Source organism: Arvicanthis niloticus, chromosome 25 (genome assembly GCF_011762505.2).
Source record: "Arvicanthis niloticus isolate mArvNil1 chromosome 25, mArvNil1.pat.X, whole genome shotgun sequence".
Classification (NCBI taxonomy): Eukaryota; Metazoa; Chordata; class Mammalia; order Rodentia; family Muridae; genus Arvicanthis; species Arvicanthis niloticus.
In genome coordinates, this window is record NC_133433.1 from 33,152,671 (window position 1) to 33,177,681 (window position 25,011).

At 44.3% G+C, this 25,011-nt stretch overlaps 1 protein-coding gene across 6 annotated transcripts in view; it reads right to left on the bottom strand.

Moving 5' to 3' along the window:
* The window catches only part of Sulf1 (sulfatase 1), a 158,911-nt gene continuing 133,900 nt past the window's right edge, over positions 1-25,011 (bottom strand). For 4 of the 6 annotated variants that reach the window (XM_076924354.1, XM_076924356.1, XM_076924355.1 and 1 more), the window contains 8 exons: positions 23,728-23,980; positions 21,903-21,999; positions 21,301-21,395; positions 20,980-21,045; positions 19,444-19,619; positions 13,467-13,609; positions 13,250-13,373; positions 1-2,364 (listed from right to left, as the gene is read on the bottom strand). In XM_076924354.1, coding sequence (XP_076780469.1) covers positions 1,586-2,364; positions 13,250-13,373; positions 13,467-13,609; positions 19,444-19,619; positions 20,980-21,045; positions 21,301-21,395; positions 21,903-21,999; positions 23,728-23,980 — 1,733 coding nt within the window. In that variant the 3' untranslated portion in view covers positions 1-1,585. Of the gene's footprint in view, positions 2,365-10,772; positions 10,907-13,249; positions 13,374-13,466; positions 13,610-19,443; positions 19,620-20,979; positions 21,046-21,300; positions 21,396-21,902; positions 22,000-23,727; positions 23,981-25,011 lie in introns of those variants that run through there. The other 2 variants (XM_076924359.1, XM_076924358.1) reach the window with 2 other exon arrangements.

Sequence of the window (25,011 nt, forward strand, 5' to 3'; positions counted from 1 at the left end):
AAAAGTTTCAACACTTTTTATTTCCAGAAATGTTGCTTCTAGACTTTCCTGAAGCCAGAATTGTTTTATAAAAGTATCACAGAGTATTACATAGGATTAAAAAAAAAAGCAAAATGTGCTTCCTAATATTTTAATCTCTTTACAAAGCACACCATTCAGGACTATGTATGCTTACTCTGTCATTCAGCAGGTGGCATCGCATCTGATGAACAGCTAGTGAGGCGTAACATATGTACAGACTCTATGATAAAGACTTAAAATCAGCAAGGACTCAACTATACCATATTAAGTTTTCTTAAAAAGTGTTTAAACACTTAAAGAAAAATATAACCTATCTACATGTTTGAATTATCTAGAAGGAAAAACAAAGCCACCATTAAGCCAAGCAACAACAGCAAGACCTTGTGAAGTTGAAGAAGACACTGAAAAGTCTCCATGAGGTAATCCTTCAATTGGTCTCTAAAAGTCCAACAGAAACAGGGCGAGCTCAAGAATACAGATTTTCAAAAGCAGTTTTGAACTATGTCTTAGAAACCCAGAGCTTGGCGATAGTTTTAAAAATCTTCACGTAACACAATGTTTATGATGCTAGCTTCCGTTCTGGTGCACTTAAACTTTACAGCATTTGTGATTTTACTTTATTAAAATTGTCTTATAGAACGATAAAACTACATGTATTTTTCCAATGCTTAAGTTCATTGATGAAACAAAACAAACAAAAAAGAGGAAGATTGAAATAAAACAGCCTCTGTCCTGTTCCTTCTTTCAATAGGGCAACCGGGCGTTAGCAGGATGAACATCTATCCAGTAATCACAGAGAGAGCAGGTCATTCTTGTTTTATTTATTGCTTATTCCCTCAGGATTTATTTTTTACCACCAAGATTGTGAGCCATGCCTTTCTGCTAATCAAGTTTAGCACGTCGAGGTAAAATACATGCAACGCTTTCTGGGAAAAGCATACGTTAAACAATATGTGATCCGTACTGTGTGTCCTTGCTGGGGGTCTATTCCTTTGTCCTTCCTAGGACAAAATGTGTGACTCTGATAAGCCTGTTTAAAAGAAAAATAATAACACTACCAACCAATCAGACACAGTATTCCAAACTCAAAGTGCAAAATCACTGAACCAAAGATGATGATGTTGAAAAACTCCAGTGGTTAGAAACAAACTCAAACTTCGTTATGCAGGCAGGGAAGGTGGGTTGACAGATTCTCCAAGGGCGTCAAGCTTTTAAAATGTACAAAGGCACAATTCTAGCCATTTTGACTGGATAGACTTTATAAACTCATGTCCCTACAATATTCAAAAGATAATACTGTTTTAGTACCAAAAACAAAGCATCAAAACAAAAAAATGCACCACACTTCTCCCTTCTTGGTAAAACAGTGAATTACAATGAGTCTGTGTGTGAGCATCACCTGCACATGTGCACATGAACTTGTACTGTGCAGGTGTACCCAGGGGAGCTCAGAATGTTGGGAGTCATGATTGCCACCACTAGTTTACTAATCAAAACATGGAAAGAAATATTATGTTAGGCAACATTTAATCTAAGCAGAGGTGACCAGAGAGGAGGGATTGCCTTAGAGATTTGGTACCCACTCCTTTGTACCACTCCCCTCCATCTTGGTCAACATCTCCGTGTGGCTGGAGTGACGAGGCTGCTCCACGAGGGACACATCGAACACCCGATGAACGGGAGTTCTGTCAGAGTGGATGAGAGGATGCAATTGATCTTGAAAAGCATCCTCCTCTGGCCCCACATCCTGGGAACGCTTTTGTTGGTGCTGACTGGTGGGCTGCTGCCCAAGATGAGACTGGAGCAGCAGCTCTGTCATACCGTTGCCACTGATGTCACCTTCAGGATGATGCATCTCCTCCCATCCTATCTGCTTGTCAGTTTTTCTCCAGTGTTCAGAATTCAAATGATTCACTTCTGGAATGTCGTTATTCCATTCAAGTGTTCTCTCTGGACTTAACGTTGGTCTGTTCAGATGCAGGGCTTGGAGGTTGGCTGGCAAGGTCAAAGGAGGTGTTTCCCCAACCACATGACTTGGGTCTTCACCTGACTCTGCAGAAGTCATCTCTGCTGGCACCGCAAGCTCAGCAGAGGTGACCGGGAAGCCACCGCTTTGTGCAGTTGGAGTCCCGTTTGCTTTGTTTTGATCAAGGTGACTGTTCAGCAGTGCAAAGGCTCTGTGGACAGCCCTCAGGTAATTAGTCCAGTCTTCCAGACTCAGTCTAGGGTTAGATCTGTACTCATCCATGTCGTTTGCACCGGACAACTCCTCCAGGCCTTGCCAGGTGGTGTCTGAAGCAACACTGGACCGACTAACCTTCCCATCCATCCCATAATTGTCCTCTGTGAGAAGAGAAACCAAAGGACTTCATTAGTGCAACAAAACATTTTTGACTCAACCGGATGAGCAATGTAACTATTCTATAAATTAACTTGAAATGCAATAATGGAAAGTATGCTCTCTTAGTATTTGATTTTCGAAGAGTGATCTTTGCATATGAAGGTGACAGAAGGACAATGGAAATCAGAAAAGGGAGAAACTGGGAATGCAGGTCAGTCAGTGAAGTGTTTCACAGCATGCACGAAAGCCTGGGTCTGACGCCTAGAGCACAGAAAGCCAGCTGCACCCCCGTAATCACAATACTCAGGAGGTGGAGGCAGGAGAATGAGGAACTCAACACTACCTTTGGCTACATAGAGCATAGTGTGGTGTGGGAATGGAAATTGTTCTGCCTAGTGCAGGGACAGCTTGCTCCTTGGGCTCGCCCAGATGTTCAGTGTGAGAACAGTCACAGGACAACGCCATTTATACGCAACCGGTTCCAGGTAACAGATAGACTGCACGATATTTTGATTTTGTAGCCAAATTCTCAGTGAATTATCTTTATTTTGTATTTCTTGGTACTCAGTAGAAAAACAAATCTTAAGCTCTGCAAGTGAGCTGCTCAGAAATCTTTCTTCATATGCATGGTCCTGCATGGATGCAGGAAGCCTTTGTGTGAGCAGGTTTTACATGTATGTGCACAGAGCACTCCAGCTTTCTTTTGACAGTACAACACTGGGCTAAGATGAAATTTTAAAAAGGGGACCTTAGATTAGTGAGATGAATTCCTCATAACGCTGTGCAGAAATCTATAAGACTATATGAAAGCCGCACCTTAGATGAACCCGTAAGAGAGATGTCTGTGATCTTCAGGTCACCTGTAAGCTAGAAAAAAGACTGGATTCCAGACGCTGGCAGAGTTGTGAACCACACTTTGGTACCAGCCTTGGGGGAAATGTAGGGAAGAGAAGTGGAGACAAAGCTAAGGTTGATTTGAAGTGGCCTTTGAGGAAATGCCACCCTGTGTACGTGAGACACTGTCCAGCGTTCGGCTGAGTCACGGCCCTGACAGCACGGGAGGGTACTGAAAGGGAGTCAAGCTGGCAGTCGCTGTAAACATGCTCCAGAGAGAAAGGAGACAAGAAAAGGAGAAGGATACTTCCAGGAAGTGGGTGGGAGAGGAAGAGGGAAGTAAAAGGGAAGACATTTTAGGTTCATGGGAGGGTCCATGCCTTCCCCCAAACCCTAGCCTTTAGTAATTCAATGGTAAGATTATATTATATTGGGGTACACTAACAGAATCTTGTAAAATCTCCAAATTAATGGAATAAAAGCAAACTACACTGACACAAAATTACTCTGAAAGAAAATATGAAACAAGAATTTTTTTCAAAAAATTCCGATGAAAATGTCCCTGCCCCCAAAAAGAAAATTGACCACGAACTGACCAAACCCACAGAGTGGCCATGCTGTGTGACCAGGCATTGGGGGAGTGAAACTGTCTGCAGTAAGAAAATCAAGTTGGTAGCAAGAATCCTTCAGCCAGCCAAGCACTCCTTCAGGTCCCAAGGCTGTAGGAAAACAGTTTGAAATCACGAGAAAAACAAGCTATATGAAAGGAATGAATCCCTTGCCAGGTGTCAGTGAGAGGAAGGGGGGCAACTATCTTCTGGAGAAGATGGTGCAAAAGACGCAAGGGGAAGTACATGGATATGTAATAGAAGAAGCCCTCACCCAAGACTGCTCACATGTCAGAATAGGCAAGGGTGCTTACTGGAGCATCGTGGGAGCCCCTAAGAGACCTTTAGGTGTGCCCCCTTGAGGGATTGAGCTATGTGCATGACATGACAGGGCAGGGGTTGCATTAATGTGGAGATGGTCCACATCTAATGTACTATTCTTACACCTTTTCAGTCATATAAATCTGACAAGAGCTGTCTTGCAGGACAACCAGAGAGAAAAAGAGTGCAGATGGTCACAGGGAAGATGTCCCTAGGGGAAGAAGGCCTTGTACACAGCTGGCAGGTGAACTACCCAGGGATCAAAGTGTCTCATGGGTCTTGGACTACCCAGGGATCAAGGTGTCTCATGGGTCTGGACAGAAACAGACCTTCAGGACTAAGCTTCTAGTCCTGCAGGTACATTAATTGTTCGAAAATATCAAAGGTTTGAAACAGAAAGCGCTGTGCTGTTGAGTTACATAATCTCACAGCCAGGGAAACTTTCTGCTTCTCAGGACAAGCAGTTTTCCTTCCTTTCCTTTCCTTTCCTTTCCTTTCCTTTCCTTTCCTTTCCTTTCCTTTCCTTTCCTTTCCTTTTCTTTCCTTTCTTCCTTTGTTTAAAACTCTGTTTTTCAAGACAGGGTTTCTCTGTGTAGTGCTGGCTGTCCTGAAACTGGTTCTCTGTAATCCAGGCTGGCCTCCAACTCACAGAGATCCACCTGCCTTTGCTTCCTGAGAGCTGGGATTGAAGACTTGTGTCACCACCATCCAGCTGCTATTTCACACTTTAAATGGATACATTGTATTGAGTGGATGCAGCCTACTGCATAGCGTACTCAGGGTCCTGGTTCCACAGGGAATTGGCTTGAGAAGTTATTGCCTCTACTGTATGAGGCAATGAGATTAGAAAGTGGCCTGAAGAACTGGCATACACACGGGCACCTCGGCAAGGGAGGCTAAAAGAGGGTGTCTTTGAAGCAGGGAAAGATGCTGGGTAACTGTGCATCCTCAGGACTCCTCAGCCCCCTCCCCCTTCATCCAGGCCCTCCAGACACAAATGCTTAATAACTGCTCAGGAAGCAACTTGCTGAAGCTTATCTGGAAGGGTAGAAAGCTGAAACAGAGCGATTTCCACCAAAGGAGAAGTTATTAAAAACCACTCATAAGGAAGCACCTGGTCCATATGGTTTCTCAGGAAGATGTTGCCACCTACAACCCTGATGCTCTCTAAACTGTTCTAGGAAACAAAAAGGAAGAGAAAACATTTGATAAAGCAAGTTTAACACAGAGTAGACTAAGGCAGAACAGTGGCTCCCTTCGCCCTTGAAGATGTCTGTATCCAAATCCGCAGGAGCATTGCTTTAGGAGGCAGAAGGGATCTTGTAAGGGTGACCAAGTCATGTGTCTCGACAGCCCAATGTTCAGGGGAAGAAGCCGAGATAATCACTGGGGTCTTTTTGGAAGGAGATGGAGGCAGAGAGGTAGGGTAGTCAGAGCAGAAGATGTGACTCTGGAATGCACAGGGCAGGGATGGAGGCAGAGAGAGGAAGAATAGACACTTATGTTGCTGGCTTCAAAGATGAGGCAGTGGACGAGGAATAGAAGTCACTTAAACCAGAAAGGACAAAAACAAACAAACAAACAAAGAAAAAACCAAAACAAAAAAACCCGAGGTCTCTGAAGCCCTGAATGGATGCAAACCTTCGGACACCCTGATCTGGTCTGACACCCGGCCCAGGAAGAGTCATTCTAGACTTCTTGTCTCTAGAAACTTTAAAAAAAAATAATTGCATGTTGTTTGGAGAAGTAGCAGTTAATTGCTACAACAACTCTAAGAAACTAAAACCCTATTTGAAGAATCAGCTAGCACCATATAACTTATAACCTTATAGTTCTAAGTCCCTTATAACTACTAGTGAAAAGAGTTCCAGGTTATATTAGAAAAGCATGCAAAGTGACTCAAAAAAATTTAGTCTGGGAATAAAACATTTGTCTTGATGGGATTTGATCTGTTGCTATGTATTGAAATGTTAAATTTTGTATCCCAAAATCTAGTTGCCCCAAGACAAGCAAATTCCCATATATGCCAGTTTTTTTTGTGTGCAAACCTTGCTCCTGAAAAACTATTGGTTAAATAAAAACGGCTGCAGCTAATTACTGAAGGGATTACGGGAGGCGGGTTCTCAGTTACCTGGCCGGGGCTGCAGGTAGGGACTACAAGGAAGGAAAAAGGGAGGAGAGGGAGAAGGAGCACAGAGAAGACATGAACTAGCCACATGTACCACAGTGAAATACTCTCCCAGGACATCAGACCGTTGGAACAGAAATAACCCAGGATTCAGACAGTAAGGATGTAAGATAAACAGCTGGAGAAGTAGCCAGTCCAGCAGTTAGAAAAACAGATTAGAGTTAGTAACCTCCAGTAATTGCCAAAGCCAAATAAGTAAACTGTAGTCTGAGTCTCATTGTTTTGTAAACCAGATGGGGATAAGTTTAAATAAAATTTGCTACATTATCTTATTTTTAAAGCAGATCTATTAATATAATGTAACTTATTCAAATATCTTCAGAGAAAACTTATCTGAGCATCTTATAGATGTGGTTGGACAATTTCAGTTATCACTGACCGTAACAGCACTAACAGACACATCGGTGGCTGCTTCCTCAGCATGAAGATGGTCCATACAACTTGGCTTAGAGTTTCTCTCTCCCAATGGGATACCCTAAAAGCACCTTGTTAGGATCAAGGACAAAGTGAAGTCACACTGGAAGAATTAGTCCACTCAGGAGACATTTTTGCACAGGTAAAGGGATGGACCTGATGTACAGACAACTCTACAGCTGTTGTGCGTGTTTCAAGTCCACATCTCATGTTAACTTTCCAGACCTCTCAAAAGAACAAAACAAACAAACAAACAAACAACAAAACAAAACTGGTACCCAGAAATGGCTGCTTCTGAATGTTGGGTGGTAAAAACATAAGATGACCCTGGACATATTTCAGGGCATCAAACAATGGAATGTTCAAGAACAGTGGGGGACTTCCCAGAATCACACCAGAGAGATCTTAAAGGGACACTAGTGACCAATCCAGGGCCACTTTGGCTGTTACAATAGTGATAGAAAAAGAATGTTCAGAGGAGAAAGGAGAAGCTTTGCTCTATCCTCACACAATTGGCTATGTAGGGGAGGAGGGAAACAAGCTCTTCATTGTAGGAGGAGCTAAGGTGGGAGGAGTAAAGAGAGGAAGAAGAAGAGGAAGGAGAGGAAGAGGAGAAGGAAGAGGAGGAACTGGGAGAGAGATGAAAGGTAAACACGGAGGCGAATGTTCGAATGTCTCCGCCAGTCAAAGGTAGTTGGTATACCTAGGTTGGGTATTGGGTCACACTTCTAATTGTATGGGCATCTTGTTATTGATCTTTACCAAATATATAAAGCCTTTGGATAATCTAAGCATTAGAGTCTCATTTTTCTACCAGGCTTGCGTGGTTGGGGGGATGGTCTGGGCACTGCCCAGCCTTTCAGAGATAGTGTGGAAGATTGGCAGAGCCATCTCCCACACTGGCATCTCATGGGTGGTAGGGCTGGTGTTTCTGGAGGGCCCGTTTATAGCTGTGGCACCCACATGGCCTCTGGCCACGGAACATGGCGTCTGATCTATCCAGAGCCACTGCAGCCTAGACAGTCGGCTTGACAGGCAGCCGTTTTCAATAATTATTACAATACTTCACAGTAGAACATGACTTGAGAAACAGGAGGAATGGTGGAGCTAGGAAAAGCTCCATCTGCAGCTGTCATGTTAATAATGAGCAACTGCAGGTTGGGGAGGCTCAGAGATAGACTTGTCACTCCAACACCAGACTAATCAAGCAAGCACAATGAGTGAGCAGGCAAAAAGCACAACTGTCGGTATCTGCATTATCACAGACTGCATTATTGATGCAGACTAGCAACTGTATAGTGGGATAGCCTAGCAAACAACACATTAGCCAAAAATCGAGGATCCAGAGATGATATCTCAAGGCATCACTGGTTTTATAATTGACCTGTTCCAGATAGAAGACTCCCATCTTGTGAGAACTCAGGACTAATATCAAATGGAGAGGCATTTCATGAATCAACTGGCTGGTGGCCGGCGGAATGTCATCACCAACAACGAAAAATTGAGAAACTGTTGCAGTAGAGATGACATTGAAAAAAAGGTGATGATTTATATGATGTACGATTCTGGATTGAATCCTGGACCAGAAACAAAACACTATAAACATGCCCTTATTGGAACATTTGGCAACATGTGATCACCGAATGTGGATTAGATAAAGGCACTGGCTGATACTGATGGCCTGATTTTAGGTAGTATATAACAGTCATGTGCAAAAATGTTCTTGGACGTACATAGTAAAGCACATCTACACAATGGGTTATGATGACTGCAAATGACTCAGAATTGAAGTAAAAACTGCTGTATGAGAAAGAGGAAATGAGAGATGAGAAGCAAACAGGGTGAAATGTCTTGGAGCTATTCCAATAGCCTTTCTGTAAATGCCAAATTATGTGAAGACGGAACATTAAAAATCACTAGACATTAGGCTGGTGGTGCATCCTGGTTGATGGGGATCAACATGGGAGACATGGGATCCCTGGATTCAATCTCCAGCATCATATAAACAGGGTGTGATGGTGTATGCAGACGATCTTAGCACTTATTGGAAATAGGAGGATCAGAAATGCAAGATAGTCTTCTGGGATGACTGAGTAATGAATTCAAGGTCAGCTTGGGCTAGGGATGCTGACCATCTGAGTCCTGGCCTGGCCTCTGACACTTCTCAGCCCACAAACCCAGACTTTTCTATTGGGCTATTTATTTAAAGCGCAAACACGTGGCTGCCTTTGTTCTGAAAAGCAAATCTTTAGAATAAATGTAAAGGACTTCAAGTTACAAGTAAGTCTCACCCCACCCCGGGAACAAGAAGATCATGAAACCACTAAGAGAATTTCTAAAAACACAGCTTGGTTTCAAGCAGAGTCACCATCTTTTGGGGATGACACTTGTAAAATATGTTAGTTTCTGTTTAAGATTGAGTATCACATCCTGTTCCCTCTCACAGGCATTCCTTCTTCATTCGTGCGAGTTGCTTTGCATTCTGTATTCTGCTTACTGACGAATGCTCTCACGCCCTGGAGCTCGTTACACAGCAAGCACGCACGCACACAAGCCTGCACACAGAAAGCGCCGCAAACGTGCACAAAGCAAGACTCGATTAGAACTGTAGGCAGCCTGGCATTACCATGGAGATGAACAACTATGCCACCCACAACCATCTTCACCACTCGCTACTGCCCTGGGGAAAGAGGAATCCGACCCAATGTGGACGGAGGCTGGTGGCCAAGGGTGGCTCTTATTGCAGTCTGTGGCCTAGAGGATTCAGGGAAGTGGATCAGGCAGCCGACCTGTACTATAAAGCTGCCATGAACTGCCCAGCAGCCCCGCAGCCACTGGGCTCTTAGCCACATTGCCAAGACTCTTCTTGGACATCGCAGCATGACAGCAGAAGTGATGTTCATGTACAAAGGGAAAAAGAAACGCCCCTCGAGAACTGGAGATCCTTGCTCACACTGCATCGCACTCAGAGCTTATGCCTTCGACACAAGAAGATCGGCATCACAAGGCACCCTGATCACACCTCTCACCTCCTCCACCAACCTCCCGGCCCAGTGTGTCACATGATTCCCTTCAGAAGCTGCTCATTGTTTCAGAGATGCTAACTGGCATTAGGCAAGGTGGCAGAGAGACAGAAAGCAAACCCGGGATACTGGAGCCATTTTATGGTCATTCCTTCATCTGCCCCTACGCCATGTCATGTTCTTTCCTTCTCTTGTTTCTCTGAGGAGGTATTTGTGTGGATAGTGCCAAATAATTCACACTGCTTTGGTAGAATGTAGCAACTTAAGTAAGCTTGTTGACTGAAGTTTTGGCACACCAAAGCATCAATGAGGCACAGGGTCCTCAAAAAAAGCAATGCCTGACATTTCTAGACAATTAGTGGACAAGCTTCCAAGTGTATGGTCTCCTCCATGTGGGAGAGAAAGATGAGGGTTAAAGGGTTAAAATATCTCAAGATGAGGGCTATGTATGAGGTTTCATTCATCAGGACTCTGTTCTGATGTATTCTGGGAACTTCCTGTCTGACTTGGAACACCCTGTTCCTAACTCCTGGCACCCTCTCTCAATCCCTCTCACCCCACTAAGCTCTGCTTATGACAATTGCTTTTGGCACCAAAGTTGACTAATGACTATGCATAAGGAAATTCTTTGTTTTCTCTGAGTTAGGCCTCAGAGTACTCTCGAAATTTCCCTTAGTCCCTTTGAAAGTATTAGCAATATTCTTAAATGGAAAAAAAAATATCTCCCACTTAGTCCCATGCAGCCTCTCTGCCCAACAAAGGAAAATCCCCATTGTCCCAGAGGCCACTCCCATTTTCGAGGCCACTCCCCCCTTTCCGGTCACCCATTCCTTTTTTCAAGGCATCATTCGACAAGCAAACAGGCATGGCATGCGCAGGAGAGAGTCCATGCTTAGAGAGGCATCTCGTGGGGGCAGATGCATTGACTGACAGCAGAATGACGGGCCAGGAGTCAGGGACTCGGTAGGAAGGCGGGTACAGTTAGAACACACATGCACCACGACCTATGCTCTGTGCAAGATGGTAAGAAACAGAAACTAGTTGAAATAATGGATCATGCAACTATGGAAAAGAAGCTGCTGAAAATTAAAACAAAACAAAACCAAAAAAACATGTGAATACCTGTGCGGGTCATAGTTTCCTCCTTCTTTAGTTCCTGATATAGGAAAATACAAGAGGAATTGGTTAGCTTTAGAACTTTCACTATGCAGTTTCCACGAAAATATCTACATCCTAGAAAGAAACAGGCTGTGTTAAATACAGGCGGCATTGAAATCCATTGGAGATGGTCTTATTTAGTCTCAGAAGGACTGAGTTCTGAGAATAAAAAGGTTTAAGGCAAAAAAAAAAAAAAAGCAACAATATTGGATTAAAAGAAGTGAGAAAAGTGTTTCCAGAAGTTCATATAATTCTGAGTAAATTTTTAAAGTGCACAGCAGTAAGGCAGCCTGACCTAGCCTGTCACTTGTCTATTGAGGACCCTGTCAGATTCTCACAGTGGAGCTGTTAAGTCATCTCCAACGAGGTAAGGAGCCATATTCTTTTGGGGAGTGGTAAGATGTGTTATATTTCCAGGGTCTCTACTAGCTTGGGATAGATCCCAGGTCTGAGCAAGGTGGCTTTTCCCCTGTTCATCTCTGGTTTCCTTTCTTCAGTTTCTGGGAAAGTTCAGTATAAAAGCAGGATATTTCCAAAGCTTTAAGCTGAATGAAGTAAGCTGTCAAAATGCCTACTTTGTAAGCCTGCTTCTTGCCTGGATAATTTCCCTAGGTGTTAATGGGGAACTGAGGCATAACCAAAGAAAGGGCTGTCAGTTTGATTGCTAGGGATGCTGGGAAAAAATGGTTCATTGGTGTGATCCTCATGGGACTCTCTTGAAGGATACCCATTGCTTGATCTGAGATTCTACAGAGGTGGGAATGATCAGCAAATAGGTTGATCTTTTGGGGAGAACCTCATTTTTTCCTTCAAGTCTGTGATTCCCCCATCAATTCGGATGTTTTAACACTTGGTCCCTAGTTGTAGAAGCAATTTGGGGAGGTATGGAACCTTTGGGGGGTGTCCCTGGGGGTGGGCTCTGAGCATTTAAAACCTCACCTCACTTACTGTTCTCTCTGTTCTTTGCCTGTTGTTCAGTTTCCTGCTCCAAGCACCTTGCCTACCATCTGCTACCATGTTTGCCTATAGTGATGGATTCTTACCCCCTTGGAACTATGAATGGAAACAAACTCTTTATTCCATATGTGGCTTTTGGTTATCATGCTTTACCGCAACAAAAAAACCGTAACCAGCAAAATGTGGCATAACCAAAGAAAGGGCTGTTGGTTTGATTGCTAGGGATGCTGGGAAAAAAAATGGTTCATTGGTTAAGAGTGTATAGTGCTATTCCAGGGGACAAGGGTTTGGTTTCTTGTACCACATCAGGTGGCTTGCAGCTGCCTGTAACTCCAGCTCTAGGGGATGAGAACACTCTCTCCAGGCCTCTTTGGCATGACACACGTGCACAAACCCAAATACAGACATAGACCTGTGCACAGAATCAAAACCAGAGTAGGGGAGGGGGCAGGGTTCTTGCATATATGTCAGGCTTTGTGACTTATACCTATAGTCTCAGCATTTGAGAGATTGGCCACACAGTAAGTTGGAGGTCAACCTTAGCTATGCACAGTAACAAGTTGTGTCACAAAGAGTATGTGGCTCCTGGAAACTGCTTTCCAATGCCAGTGACTTCGGCTTGTCATCCTGTAGGGATGTCCGGGCCATCTTCAGTTCTTTTCCTTTCTTGCCTTCTGCGAATAGCTGACATTTACATTTCTACAGAAATGATACAAATCATGACTTTTTTCCTTAGCAAGGCACAGGCTGAGCAGACCGTTCAAAGAGCCAACATATAAGCCCGAGGAGAAAGACATCAGGCAGGCACAGCAGGACAGGGCCAGAACATCTTCCCGGAGCCAATTAAGACTCCGAGTTAATGAGCTTCCTAAATATTCTCTATTTTCAAATGGGCCACAGCGGCAAAAGAGATAGATATCCCTTGTCTTGGGCAGGTATGCAGATGAGGGTAGCGGGGTACAGATGATGGCCGGCAGAAGCAGGACACTGTGTCTACCACGTAACTGTAACAAGAAGAGCTTCTGCTGTCCTCAGGACTGTTCAGGGCAGTGCCAGGGACTCATCAAAGCCTCACCCTCACCTTCCTATAGATGCTTCTGCCAAAACCCAAGGTTTTCTGATAGAATACACAGACACATGCAAGGCATTATGGGGGGGTACACTTCTCAGTCTTTCAGTAATTTCAGTTTTCTCTGACTGTACCCAGAGGGAGAGACTTAGAGCTCAAATTCCGTTTTTATCTGTTTACAGAGTTTTACAGAGTTTCTCATAAACATACAGTTCGAGTACCCTAAACTATACACATATACACAGAAATGTTACAAATAAAGAAATCTTGATAATACAAAGAATTTTCTAAATGGAAGTAATATTTTTTTCTCACCAGTGTCCAGGCTCTTGGGTCTTGGGTTGCACTGTTTATATCCTTGGCAGCTTCGGAGCTCCATCAGCTGTATGTGTAGCTGATTTAGGATGCCCCGTTCTACTGTGTGTACTGTGTTTGTGAGCTGTAGATGAAGAAGAGAGGAGAATGGCCTTTAGCATGTGTTAGCATATCCCATTTCTAACCACCCTCATTGGATGAAAACATAGCGCCTTACCTGATAAGGATCCGTATTCATGTCAAAATACTCCAGAAAGCCAGTAGCAAACTCACAAAACAGGAAATTGTGCGTCTCGTTGACTGTACGCAAACACCAGTAGGTATTGTTGTTAGAACTTGTGCATGCACAGAAAGATCCCACTGATGGAGAAGAGCAAAGAACAGCACAAAGGAAAGAATGAGAAAGCTTCACAAGATGGCTATGTCAATATTTCTCTACAAACTTCATGGTCCTGTCTTCTAAGTGCTGTGATTGGCTGTCAAAGACAAGTACATCCTTTCCTTCATACCAACTGGCTGTGAAATCTGAAAATGCAAGGGGCTCATACAGGCTGAAGACCAAGCTCAAGTTTCAGGCCACTAAGTAAGTTACCCTCCTTAACTCTTGAAGTCGGTGGCCTCCAAACCAGAACAAGTGGCTGGAACACTGGGAGGAAAGTACCAGAGTTTCTATTTATGGTTATTTTTATCTTTTCTGGAAGAGGAGAACATGGTTGTTTTATAAAGCAACAGAATTAATGTCTTTGCTTTGTCTCAAGGTCACACAGCCAGTGTCACAATCACATATGGAGGGACAGTCTTAGATAGGGGTGGAACCCAGCTTGATGGACTTGGAGATGTCATTTGCAGTTACAGAAGAGCCTCTCCTGCACTGTTCTTGTGTGTACAGGAGCATGCATGCATTCATGCATGTGTGTGTAGCCACAATCTTCTCTACCCTCACCCCAGTTCATGGATAACAACTCTGAGACTTAATATTTATCAAATGCCTAGGCCATAAGCTTAGGTTTCCTGACTAGTTCATAACTTATAGTTATGTTTATTCTATTCTGTGTGTGCCACATGGCTGGGTACCTCTCCTCAGTTTCATATGTCTTCTCAGAGTCAGGGTGACAAATCATCCCACCTGACTATCTCCCAGCATTCCTTTCTCTATCTGGGTGTCCCACCCACAGCTTACTGGATATCGTTTTTTTATGGACAGATGCTGCTTCCACGCACTACACAAGAGAGTCTACATAGGTATACTCGTGTATATAGGTAAACATGTAGGGGACAGAGGATAACTTTGGGTGTTATTCCTCAGGTAACAGTCACCTTGCTTTTTGAAACAGGATCTCTCTTTGGTCTGGAACTCCCTAAAGCAGTCTACACTGGCTGGCCACAAACCCCGGGGAGCTGCCTATTTCTATTTCCCCAGCAATGACACTGCAACCATGTTTACCTAACCTAGCATTTTTTTTTTTATGGGTTCTGGGAATGAATTCAGGTCTTCATGCTTACATGGCAAACACTTTTACTGGTTGAATTTCCCCAAGACCTCTCTACAATATTTCAATATGCAACAAGATTTAACTGTCAACATCTTTTGCACATAGGCTCCCTGGCTAACTAATAGAAAGTATTTGAGAAAAATCACATTTTAAAACAAACCATTTGGTCTTCATTTGGTAAAAGTGTGTGTGTTTGTCGGGGGGGGGGGGGGTAATGATGGGGCTTCATAAATGTGCTTTTTTGCAAATATTTCTTAAAACATGCAGTAAATGGGATGTACTTCTGATGTAAGATGTCTGTATATCTTACCTCTCTTAGTTCTCCAAGGACAGTTAGACACATCACTGTACCAATACCCACGTGTAGGCGGCAAACCTAAGCCCCAGCATTGTGTAGCTGACAGCAGGCAGCAGGGTAGTCAGACTGGAAGCTGAGGTCAGCTCTGAGACTACTACCCTTTGCCATATTAGACACACTAGATCTGGTCCCCAAGTTAAAGGGGATCGATCGATCTTTCAAACAGTGAAGAAGGGATTACATTTTCAAATGTTTTAACAGACCAGATTGTTAAAAAAAAAAGCAGTTACAAGCTGAAGGGAAAGTGAATTCTGCACCATAACCTACCACCAAGGGCTGCAACCTCCAGAGTGCCGACACCCTTCATCAGGGCTTACTTGTTCCAGATGGTGAATTTGTACGCTACTCTTCCTGCTGCCCAGCATATGGGCTTGGACCATGGAGCCCAGGCTTGCCTCAGATCATCCTGCCTCTGCCTCCTGAGTGCCAGGTGAGTCTAGCCAATGCCATGTGTCAGCCATAATGGCATACAGATAGTGAGTTTGTTGATCTATAGTCCCCTGTGTTCTGCACATTCACCACTCCTTCAGTTCAGAAACATTTTTACAAAAGACTATCTGGGAAATAGGGAACATTCTCATTTGTTTGATTTTTTTCCATAGAAAGTGCTCTCAATACATCATTCATAATTTATATTCTTTTTGTGTGAACATTAGTTTGTGCCTACATATTAAAATCCAGGCAACCAAACACTTTTAACTTCCGTAGAAATTTACCAAATCAATAATTTAAATGGGTTTTGAACTTGCTTCATAAACTATACAAGTATAATAACTTCTGATGGTTCTGCACAAGTAATTGATAAATCCCAAGGATGTTAGAAATTTAACAGTGTAATTTCAATAAATGACTGTTAAGTTAATGAAGATATTAAAAATTGAAGATCACCCTTGCCTCGGCACACTAATGATGCAACTCACCGAATCAACATCTGACAGCATCTACTTTTTGCTTAGATAACCATTACATCCTTGCAGCCAAAAGAAAAGCATCCTTTGGTGCTCGGCACTACAGAGGTTAAAATGAAAACGACTCTTAAGATGGTTTTACTGTTATCAGTTATGTTAAGTTTTTTTTTATAGTACACAGGTCAAGTTAGTGGAATAGTATAAGAGGAGCCTAATTAAATATGGCCAATGTGTTCACCTGCGTAACTTGTGGAGGCATAATAAAAAAACATTTTAAGGTGGCTGAAGAGATGCTTTAGCAGTTAAAAAAAAAACACTTGTTATGAAATCCAAAGGTCAGAAGTTCAGATCTTAACATCCATGTAAAAAAGTGGGCATCTCCTGAATGTTCTCACTGCAGTTTCATGTACCTAGTGCCCTCTTCTGGCTCCAGACATACCTGCATACATTCAGAGAGACAGACACATAGAGCAACAGAAACATGCACAGACACACAGACACAGACACAGGCACAGGCACAGGCACAGGCACAGGCACAGGCACAGGCACAGGCACAGGCACAGGCACACGCACACGCACACGCACACGCACACACACACAAATATAATTTAAAATTTTTAATTGAGAAGGACGGAATGGTAGAAGAGGGCTAATGCATACCATGTGGGTCTTTCCTAGAAGAAGAAACAAGACGTCATTAGGAGGTCATTCTGACTCTGAAGGACAGTTTATAGAGATGAGGAGAGGATGTGGGAGACCACACAGGAAGGAGGTTTGGCAGTGGCTGGGGTGTTGGCTTAGGCAGGACTGTGGCAGCTGACCTCCTAATGTAGGCGAGCTGTAGGTCATCCTGCCTTGTTCTTGAAGGGGATTTCCAGTCTCTGGCACATCACATTGGTTCTGGGATGCTGACCTCTTCCATTGAACGATGTTCCTGAAACTCTTTAGGTTCCAGCTTAACTGTCACCTTTTTAAAGAGATCCATTGCTGCAGCTTGAATCTGAGAGTCCCTCGAGGCCCCGCAGCAGTGTTACTGGGAAGTATCAAGCCTCTCTGAGCCTGAGCCTATTAGGAGGTCTTACATCCCTGGCGCCTAAGCTTGATGAGCACTGTGGGGCTCTGCTGTTCTTTCTTCTCCTTGCCTCCGAGGTACCATGAAGTGGATAGACTCCTCCGTTGTAGTACTTATTTTAAAAAATGGCCACCGGTCAAGCCGACTGTCTAGGCTGCAGTGTCTCTGCCTAAATCAGACGCCATGTTCTGAGGCCATGAGGGCACATGTGCACAGCAGCTAAAAACAGCCAGCCAGAAACACCAGCCCTGTTACCCATGAGACGCCAGTGTGGGAGATGGCTCTGCCAATCTTCCACGCTGTCTCTGCAAGGCTGGGCAGTACCAGGACCATCCCACCAACCACAAGGGCTCAGTACAGATGAGACTCTAATGCTTAGATTATCTAAAGGCTTATATATTTAGTAATGATCAATAGCAAGATACCCTTACAATCAGAGGTGTAACCCAATACCCAACCTAGATATACCAACTACCTTTGACTGCTACAGACAAGCGAACATCAGCCTCCATCTCCCTTCTCTCGTTCTCTCTCTCTCTTAGCTCATCTTCCTTTTCCTCTCCTTTCCTCCTCTTCTTCCTCTCCTTTATTCCTCCTCTTCCTCTCCTTACTCCACCCACCTTAGCTCCTCCTACACTCCTCTATCTTGTGCTTCTACCATGAAACCCCACCACAAGCTCAAAAGGAAGAGGACCCATTGGCCAAATGGAAACTAAAAATTCTGGGCAGAAATGAATGTTTTGTTCTTTTAGGTTGACAACATCATGTATTTTGTCACAGTGGTGGAAATACACAGACACACACGCACACACAGACACACACACACACACACACACACACACACACCTTTCTTATCTCTAAAGAATCCCCACGGAAACTTTAACCGTTTGTTTCATTCCATGGCAACAGAGTGTAATTGTGTTCTGTAGTTTATTTGCTTGCTTTCTTTCCCCTTCTCACCAGAGTTCAAGTGTAGTACGGACAGACCCTCCTCCCTGAAATCAGAAAGGCTTCAGAGATCTCCAAAACTCCATTTCAGGAGCCACATTACAAGCTGTGTGCTATGACTAAGATTCACTGTGATTGTGAACACACATGTAAACACCCACACAATTCATGCAGTGGTAGAACTGAGAGGCACAAGCTGCCCAGGACTGGCCTGCCATGTTCTACTGAATGATCTGGGGGAGCTCCATATGCCAGTTTGAGAAGCTACCTGGGTCCTGCCCACTGACCTTCAGAAGGCTGAGGGTTTTATCTGTGCTTCTGATAAGCCTTCACTGGTATACCCTGCTAGAGCCTAGGGCATGCACACGCCCACACTGCTTAGGGAACATTGTACAGAGACCAGAGAAAGCAAGTGTACTCTTCAAATTGGCACAATTAGTCCCCATCCTGTGCTGTTCAAGACAAAATGGAACACTTGTGTGAAACCCATGGTCTTCCACCAAAGGGGACCAGGATAAGGAGGGTGTGGGCCCTGGGTTTACTGGGTCATTACTGTGTTTTTATACCTTTGAAGATAGATGCATTAAAATTAAAGCAGAAGATGGATCTGGGGGAAAGGGTAGAGGAAGAGGAGAGATGGGAAAGGGGAACCTGTAGTCAGGATATAATATATGAGGCAAGAAGAAATTAGAAAGAAAAAAAGAGAATTAAAGCAGAAACCAATCTTTTTGGAATAAAAGTGCCCCAGGCATTTATTCTACCAACCAGCTACATTAGAACAATAGGAGAGGTTATTGGGTAGAATCTGCCTCAGGAAGCCTCTGTGTGAAAACCTCAAGGAGAGACTTGGTATCTTTAAACAAAAATACCAACGTTTCTAGAAATAAAAAGTATACCTGTAATCCTAGCATTCTGGAGGCTGAGGCAAGAGGACTGCAAATAAGAAGCCAGCCTGGGTTATGTAGTTCAAGCCAGCTTGGGATACATACAGAGACCATATCTTTGAAAATGAGAACAAAGGGCTGGAGAGATGGCTCAGTGGTTAAGAGCACTGACTGCTCTTCCAGAGGTCCTGAGTTCAATCCCAAGCAACCACATGGTGGCTCACAACCATCTGTAATAGGATCTGATGCCCTCTTCTGGTGTGTCTAAAGACAGTGTCCTCATATACATAAAATAAATAAACTTAAAAAATTAGAACAAAAATTAAAACAACAAACCCCAAACAAACCAAAACAAAGAAACAAATTTAAAAAAAAAAAACCCTCCAAAGTTTCTAAAGACAAGTAATTGGTTTTTTCTAGCAAAATGATTCGGGCACAGAATGTGGGGTTTCCCATTTGGGTCCCCCTGGACTGAGTGGCTTAGGAGAGGTGCTCTCTGTACTCCAGGGGGTGTACGTGTGGGAGACTTACGGTTCCAGAATGGGGCGGTCTGCCAGTGGTTGTTGTCATGGGTAAAGCAGGTGAGTCCAGGAAGACTGCACTCCTCTCCTTTTCTCTGCCGTTTTTTCTCCTTCCTCTCCTTCTTCCTTCGACGATGTCCCTTGAAGAGCTGCAGTTTGCTGTCCACCTCCTGGGCAGCAGCCTCCCTAGACCAAGACAAGGAACATTTTTGACAACCAGAAAGTACTTTGTAAGTGGGGTTGTTCTGAGCCTTGCACAGACACATGAGCTTGGGTGACCTTTGCTTCAAATAAAGCCAGTGTCACTTGCCCAATGACAGCTCTCCTAGAACTTGATTAAACCTGACGATTACTTGTTCTCAAGCACCGATGGGAATGAAAGTTGGCATGAGTCAGTGCATCTTCCCAGCCGCAAAGTTTGGACAAATGATGTGATCTCCCGATAGCTCAGTGCATATCAGGCAACCACAGAATCAGTGACCAGTTAGTTGGACCAGATGGCTTGAAATGGGTGGATTCAAATATCCTTTGGCAAGTTATACATGATAACCTTTTAAAATAAAGATCTTAGCCGGGCAGTGGTGGTGCACACCTTTAATCCCAGCACTTGGGAGGCAGAGGCAGGTGGATTTCTGAGTTTGAGGCCAGCCTGGCCTACAGAGTGAGTTCCAGGACAGCCAGAGCTACACAGAGAAACCGTGTCTTGAAATAAACCAAATAAATAAATAAATAAATAAATAAATAAATAAATATCTTATCGTTTCTTTAAAATAATTATTTTTTTGAGAATTCCATCTGTGTGTACAATGAGATATGGTCATATCTACCTCTACATGTCCCTCTTCGCACCCCACCCCCATCCCCACCCTCCGCGTGTCCCCTTCACACTGCACCTCAACCCAGATCTCCCTTTGCACGTCGTGTTCCCAACTTCATGTGCTTTTCTTTTTTTTCTTTAATAACACGCTGAATCTAGTGCTGCAGCGTGGGTAGCCTACCAGTGGTCCAGCCCTAAAGAAGAATGATTCTCCCTCCTCCCGCAGCTACCGACTGCAGTAGCTCCTTGGTTAGGGGTGGGCCTCATGAACTCCACCCTCACCAGAGTTTTTGGCTGGCTCGATCTTATGCCCATAATCACCACGGCAACAAGCCGCTGAGTATAACAACATTGTCATGTTCAAAGGGGAACATGTTGCCCCAGCATCTTCCTCACCCTCCACCTCTCAGACTCTTCTCCCTTCCTTCCCATTCTCTGAGCCTCCGCTGGTGTTTTTGTTTTCCCACATAGTTTAAATGTCATCGATGTTCAGATACAAAGCCTCTCACACATACAACTTTTGCCACGGTTTAAATAGCCATGTGCTTCCTTACATCTCCAGAGGCCAGCACTACCACAGGTCATTCTGCTGAGTACCCTAATTTAGTCAGGGGTCTGTTACTCTCTGCCAGTTCCCACCACAGACCATCCTATGTGGAATGCAGGCATCTCTCTTGCCACCAAGGACGGCCCCAGCCCCAGTACACAGACAAACAGGAAGCCACTCACTTGAAGGGGTGAAGGTGGCTCTTTAGCTTCTCCTGCCGTTTGACACCTTTCTCTTTGTTGTAATAGCTGCAGGCCAGAGGGTCAGAACGTGAGTCTAATATATGTAACCTCTCACTGGGTTAATTGGTTTCTCTCTCTCTCTCTCTCTCTCTCTCTCTCTCTCTCTCTCTCACACACACACACACATGACAGGAAGTTATTCTTTTGCCATTGTGGGTAAGGCCAAGATGCCTATGGCAACGCCTTCACACACAGCATTAATAAACCAGGAGGTGCCCTGGGATGCATGCTCACCTCTGCCGCCCCAGGATGCATGCTCACCTCTGCTCACCACAGCTGCACTCTTCGGGCTTCCTTCTCTTTAGGTGTCCCCTCACTTCCCTTAAATTCTTAATTTTGTCTTGTAGAACTTCGATCTGGAAAACACACAATCATACAACCTTCTAAGATGGGGATTTTTGTTTACAGAATATCCTCCACCTTGTTGGCTGTATTACGTAATTGTGACTATTCCCAGAATAGCTGGGAAGAGTGAGTCATAGAACACACATGTTTACTCGTATATTCCAACAAGTGTGCTATGGAGACATTAACAGATACCTCTTTATAATTAAATAATTTTCTCAAAACCATGCAAAAGACTATCAGATTCACCCCTCCCTTTCCCACTCTTGCTTTCAGTAGGACTCCCACTACCACTGGGGGAAGATTAAATCTCTTGGTATATTTTCCAGTTTCTAGGCGATTACAAAAATGAGGATATGGACACATGGCATGTCCCCCAGTCACAGAGGGTTAAGGAGCTGAGGACACAGCCATGTGGACCCACTTGCTTGTTTGTATGTTTGTGGTGCGGTCATGGAACCCCCTTGCTTATGACAACCGAGCTCTCTATGACCAGACTCTCCAGCCCAACGGCTGACCTCTTTATCGATGTACGCCTTATGGTCCTTCCATGCTCTGGCAGACTGGTACAGCTCCCTCTCACAATGGATTGTGTCATTTGGAAGAATAAAGCATCTGCAAAATCCAAGAGGACCCAGAGAAACAGGCTTATGTTCTAATATCAACAAACAAACACCGGAGAGAGCACTCAGTACCCTCACCTCTTCCTGTAGATAAAACCACTGAGCTTAGAGCTGATTCCCTCACAAAGATAAATGACAACGGGTCCTGGCCATTGCCTGGACAAGGGACAGGGTCACTGCTTTGTGACAAGATTATCCCCCAAAACACCTTGCCACACCTTTCACATTCATTCTCCACCGAACAGGATCTACTCCCCAAATTGAGCTTTTAAAGTGCTAGCAAATGCACACAGAAAAAAAAGTGTGTGAATATTTATGTGCATGTATGTGTGTGTGCGTTTTCATGTGTGTGTACGTGTGTATAGATTTTCAAAGTCACAACGCAAAATGGCTTCTTGGAAGAAACTTATCATCCCATCATTTTGCTAAACAACAACAAACCCAAAACCCACCTCAAACACTCCACTGACACTCGGATGCTTTCCTTCTCCTGTTTGACTGTGCTGAGGCTCTAATCTGGGTCTCTGGCTAGACAAGCACTTTACACAGGGCTGTACTACACACCTTCAGACTCTCCAGCTCTTTCTTTTCATGGTTCCCAGGCAGGACTTGAACTTCCGATCCTGCTGAACATTGGGAATTGGGATCATGGGTGCACTCCACAGTGTCTAGTTTAAGTGATACTGGGATCAACGCCAGATGCCAGGGCTTATTTGCTTATTTGTTTTTACTTATGCACATGGGTATTTTATCTGCATGTATGTCTGTGTACAAGGTGCATGTGGTATTTTTAGAAGCCAGAAGTGGGTGTTGCATCCCTTGACACTGGGGTTGCAGACAGTTGTAAACCTCTTTGTGAGTGCTGGGAACTAAACCTGGTTTTGAAGAGTAATTTCCCAGCCAATCCTCCAGCCCCTAGGCCTGGCTTCTTGCATACTAGGCAAACATTCTGAAAACCCAGCTGTTTCTCCCCACCATTAAGCTTTGCAATAAAGTAACAGCCCCTGATAGAAAGGGGAGGGTATGTAACTCTTACAAACTTAAATCTGGGAGCACTTGCCACTCCATGGCACCCCATGCTGATGAGATTGGGGACAAAAGAAAGATCTAATAAATTTTTTAAAAGATTGGATTAATTTGAGGAGGCACTGAAGAGCCGTGTGTGTCTATTAACCTATAGATAGTGATGTTTGTTTCCTCTCTATGATTTCCAAAGCCCTTTCCTTCTGCCTGAAGCAAGCCAGATTTTTCTTATCTTACATATCCCAGCTCCACAATCATTTTCTAGAAGATTCTTTGGGATCCACTGTTCTCCTTTAAGGTGTGCTTCACTTCTGAGGCCTGATTCTGTAATGCTCTAAATCTGGAGGCCCACGGACCATGGACGAGTCCCCCGAATTGTTTCTATCTATTTGCAGACACTTCTGTAGGCAATGACTTGGGGGTGGAAATTCCAGCCACGCCTGCTAAGTTGAGATATGACAGAATTGCTCTGTCTGGGTTCCCAGCTAGTTAGCCATCATATGAGACAAACCCCAAAGCACATGTCTAGGTCTCTGATGGTTCTAGCTCCTCCTTGCTTTTTTGTACACTGCCCCCCCCCCCCCCCCCATGCAGGTAAGCCTTTGGGCACTGCTATTTTTTGTAAACTGCAATGGTGATTATATGGAGTGTGAGGTCATGTTGTCCTCCATCCTGGGAACTACACAAGGAGACTCACTTGTGTGTCACCCGGACAGTGGTGGGTAACCCCACAGCATTGTTGCTGTCTGCCAGCATCTCATTCCCGATGTCACCAGCAGCAGCCTGGTGGCCTGTGAAGCCCTGGTGGCCCTCATCATGGCGCTTAGCAATGCTCCTTGGCGGTAACACTTGCAATTCTTCTTCTTCCAGATTTATGTCATATATTTCACCTTCGAATTCAACGGACAGAGACCGAGTCTGCCGGGTGTGCACAAATCTGGGCTTATACTCTGGAACGAGAGGGAAATTTATTACCACAGATGAACAGATGTGGGTGGGAGGAGAACAGTATCACTGGTCACCGTGGAATCTTAGAGAGGGACAGGCAATGCAGGCTGCATAGCCATGGGACACCTTGGTTCTGAGATAGCCCCTGAAATCACAGCAGCAAAATGAATGCTCTTATCCTGGGTGTGTCCTGTGGTAGCTATCACACTGCTCTGGCCTCGGCCGATCCTTTGTAAAGGGGGCTAGCAGGCTGTAAGCTGCCACATTTAGTTTTCAACATAAATGGCTAAGGCAGTTAGCATAGAAATATGTAGTCTCTGTTTATTATTTATAATGACCATCTTTTCCTTAGCTTCAGCTGGCCTTTGTGTATTGTGTACTTATCCTGAATTCATAATCTTGAAATGCAAGTATTGTCATAATGGTGTACACACACACACACCAAAAAAACTTATGAACTATCAAACATGAATTGGCTCTATCATTCTTTCTGCATGAGGGAACCGAAACCTTGAGTTTTGCGGGCCTTTCCCTAGGTCCTAAAGCCTGGACGCATGGGTCGTAGAGCCATGACATGCTGTCTCCTCTTCTAGCCTCACCACTGCCTTGAGGTGCTTTTTTAAAAAGATGACTCCTCTAAACACCTCATGTTTACACAAGTACAGGGCAGTGCTCTAAAATGATTAAATTTGTGAAAGTTTGCATCAGCTACGTAACGTTTTAAACTCGCGAGACTAAGAGTAAGGCCATTGCGCACGCGCAACTGTGGCACGTTGCCTACTGTTCACTGGGTCCTGGGTAAGGGTTTAATGTACAAGCTCTGAACTCTGCTTACACGCATGGGCTTTGCGAGGCACAGTCCTCTGGTCTTTTCTCTCCAGCTTCCTAAGTCAGGAAGAAGAGTTGAAGAGATGGGGTGGGGTGGGGGGGGGTGGCGGGGATCGCAACTGTCAGCCTTCCTACAGGGGAGACTGTTCCCTACAGGACTCCTTAGTTTCCAGGTGAGGGAGTGGTTGCCCATGACAGATGATTT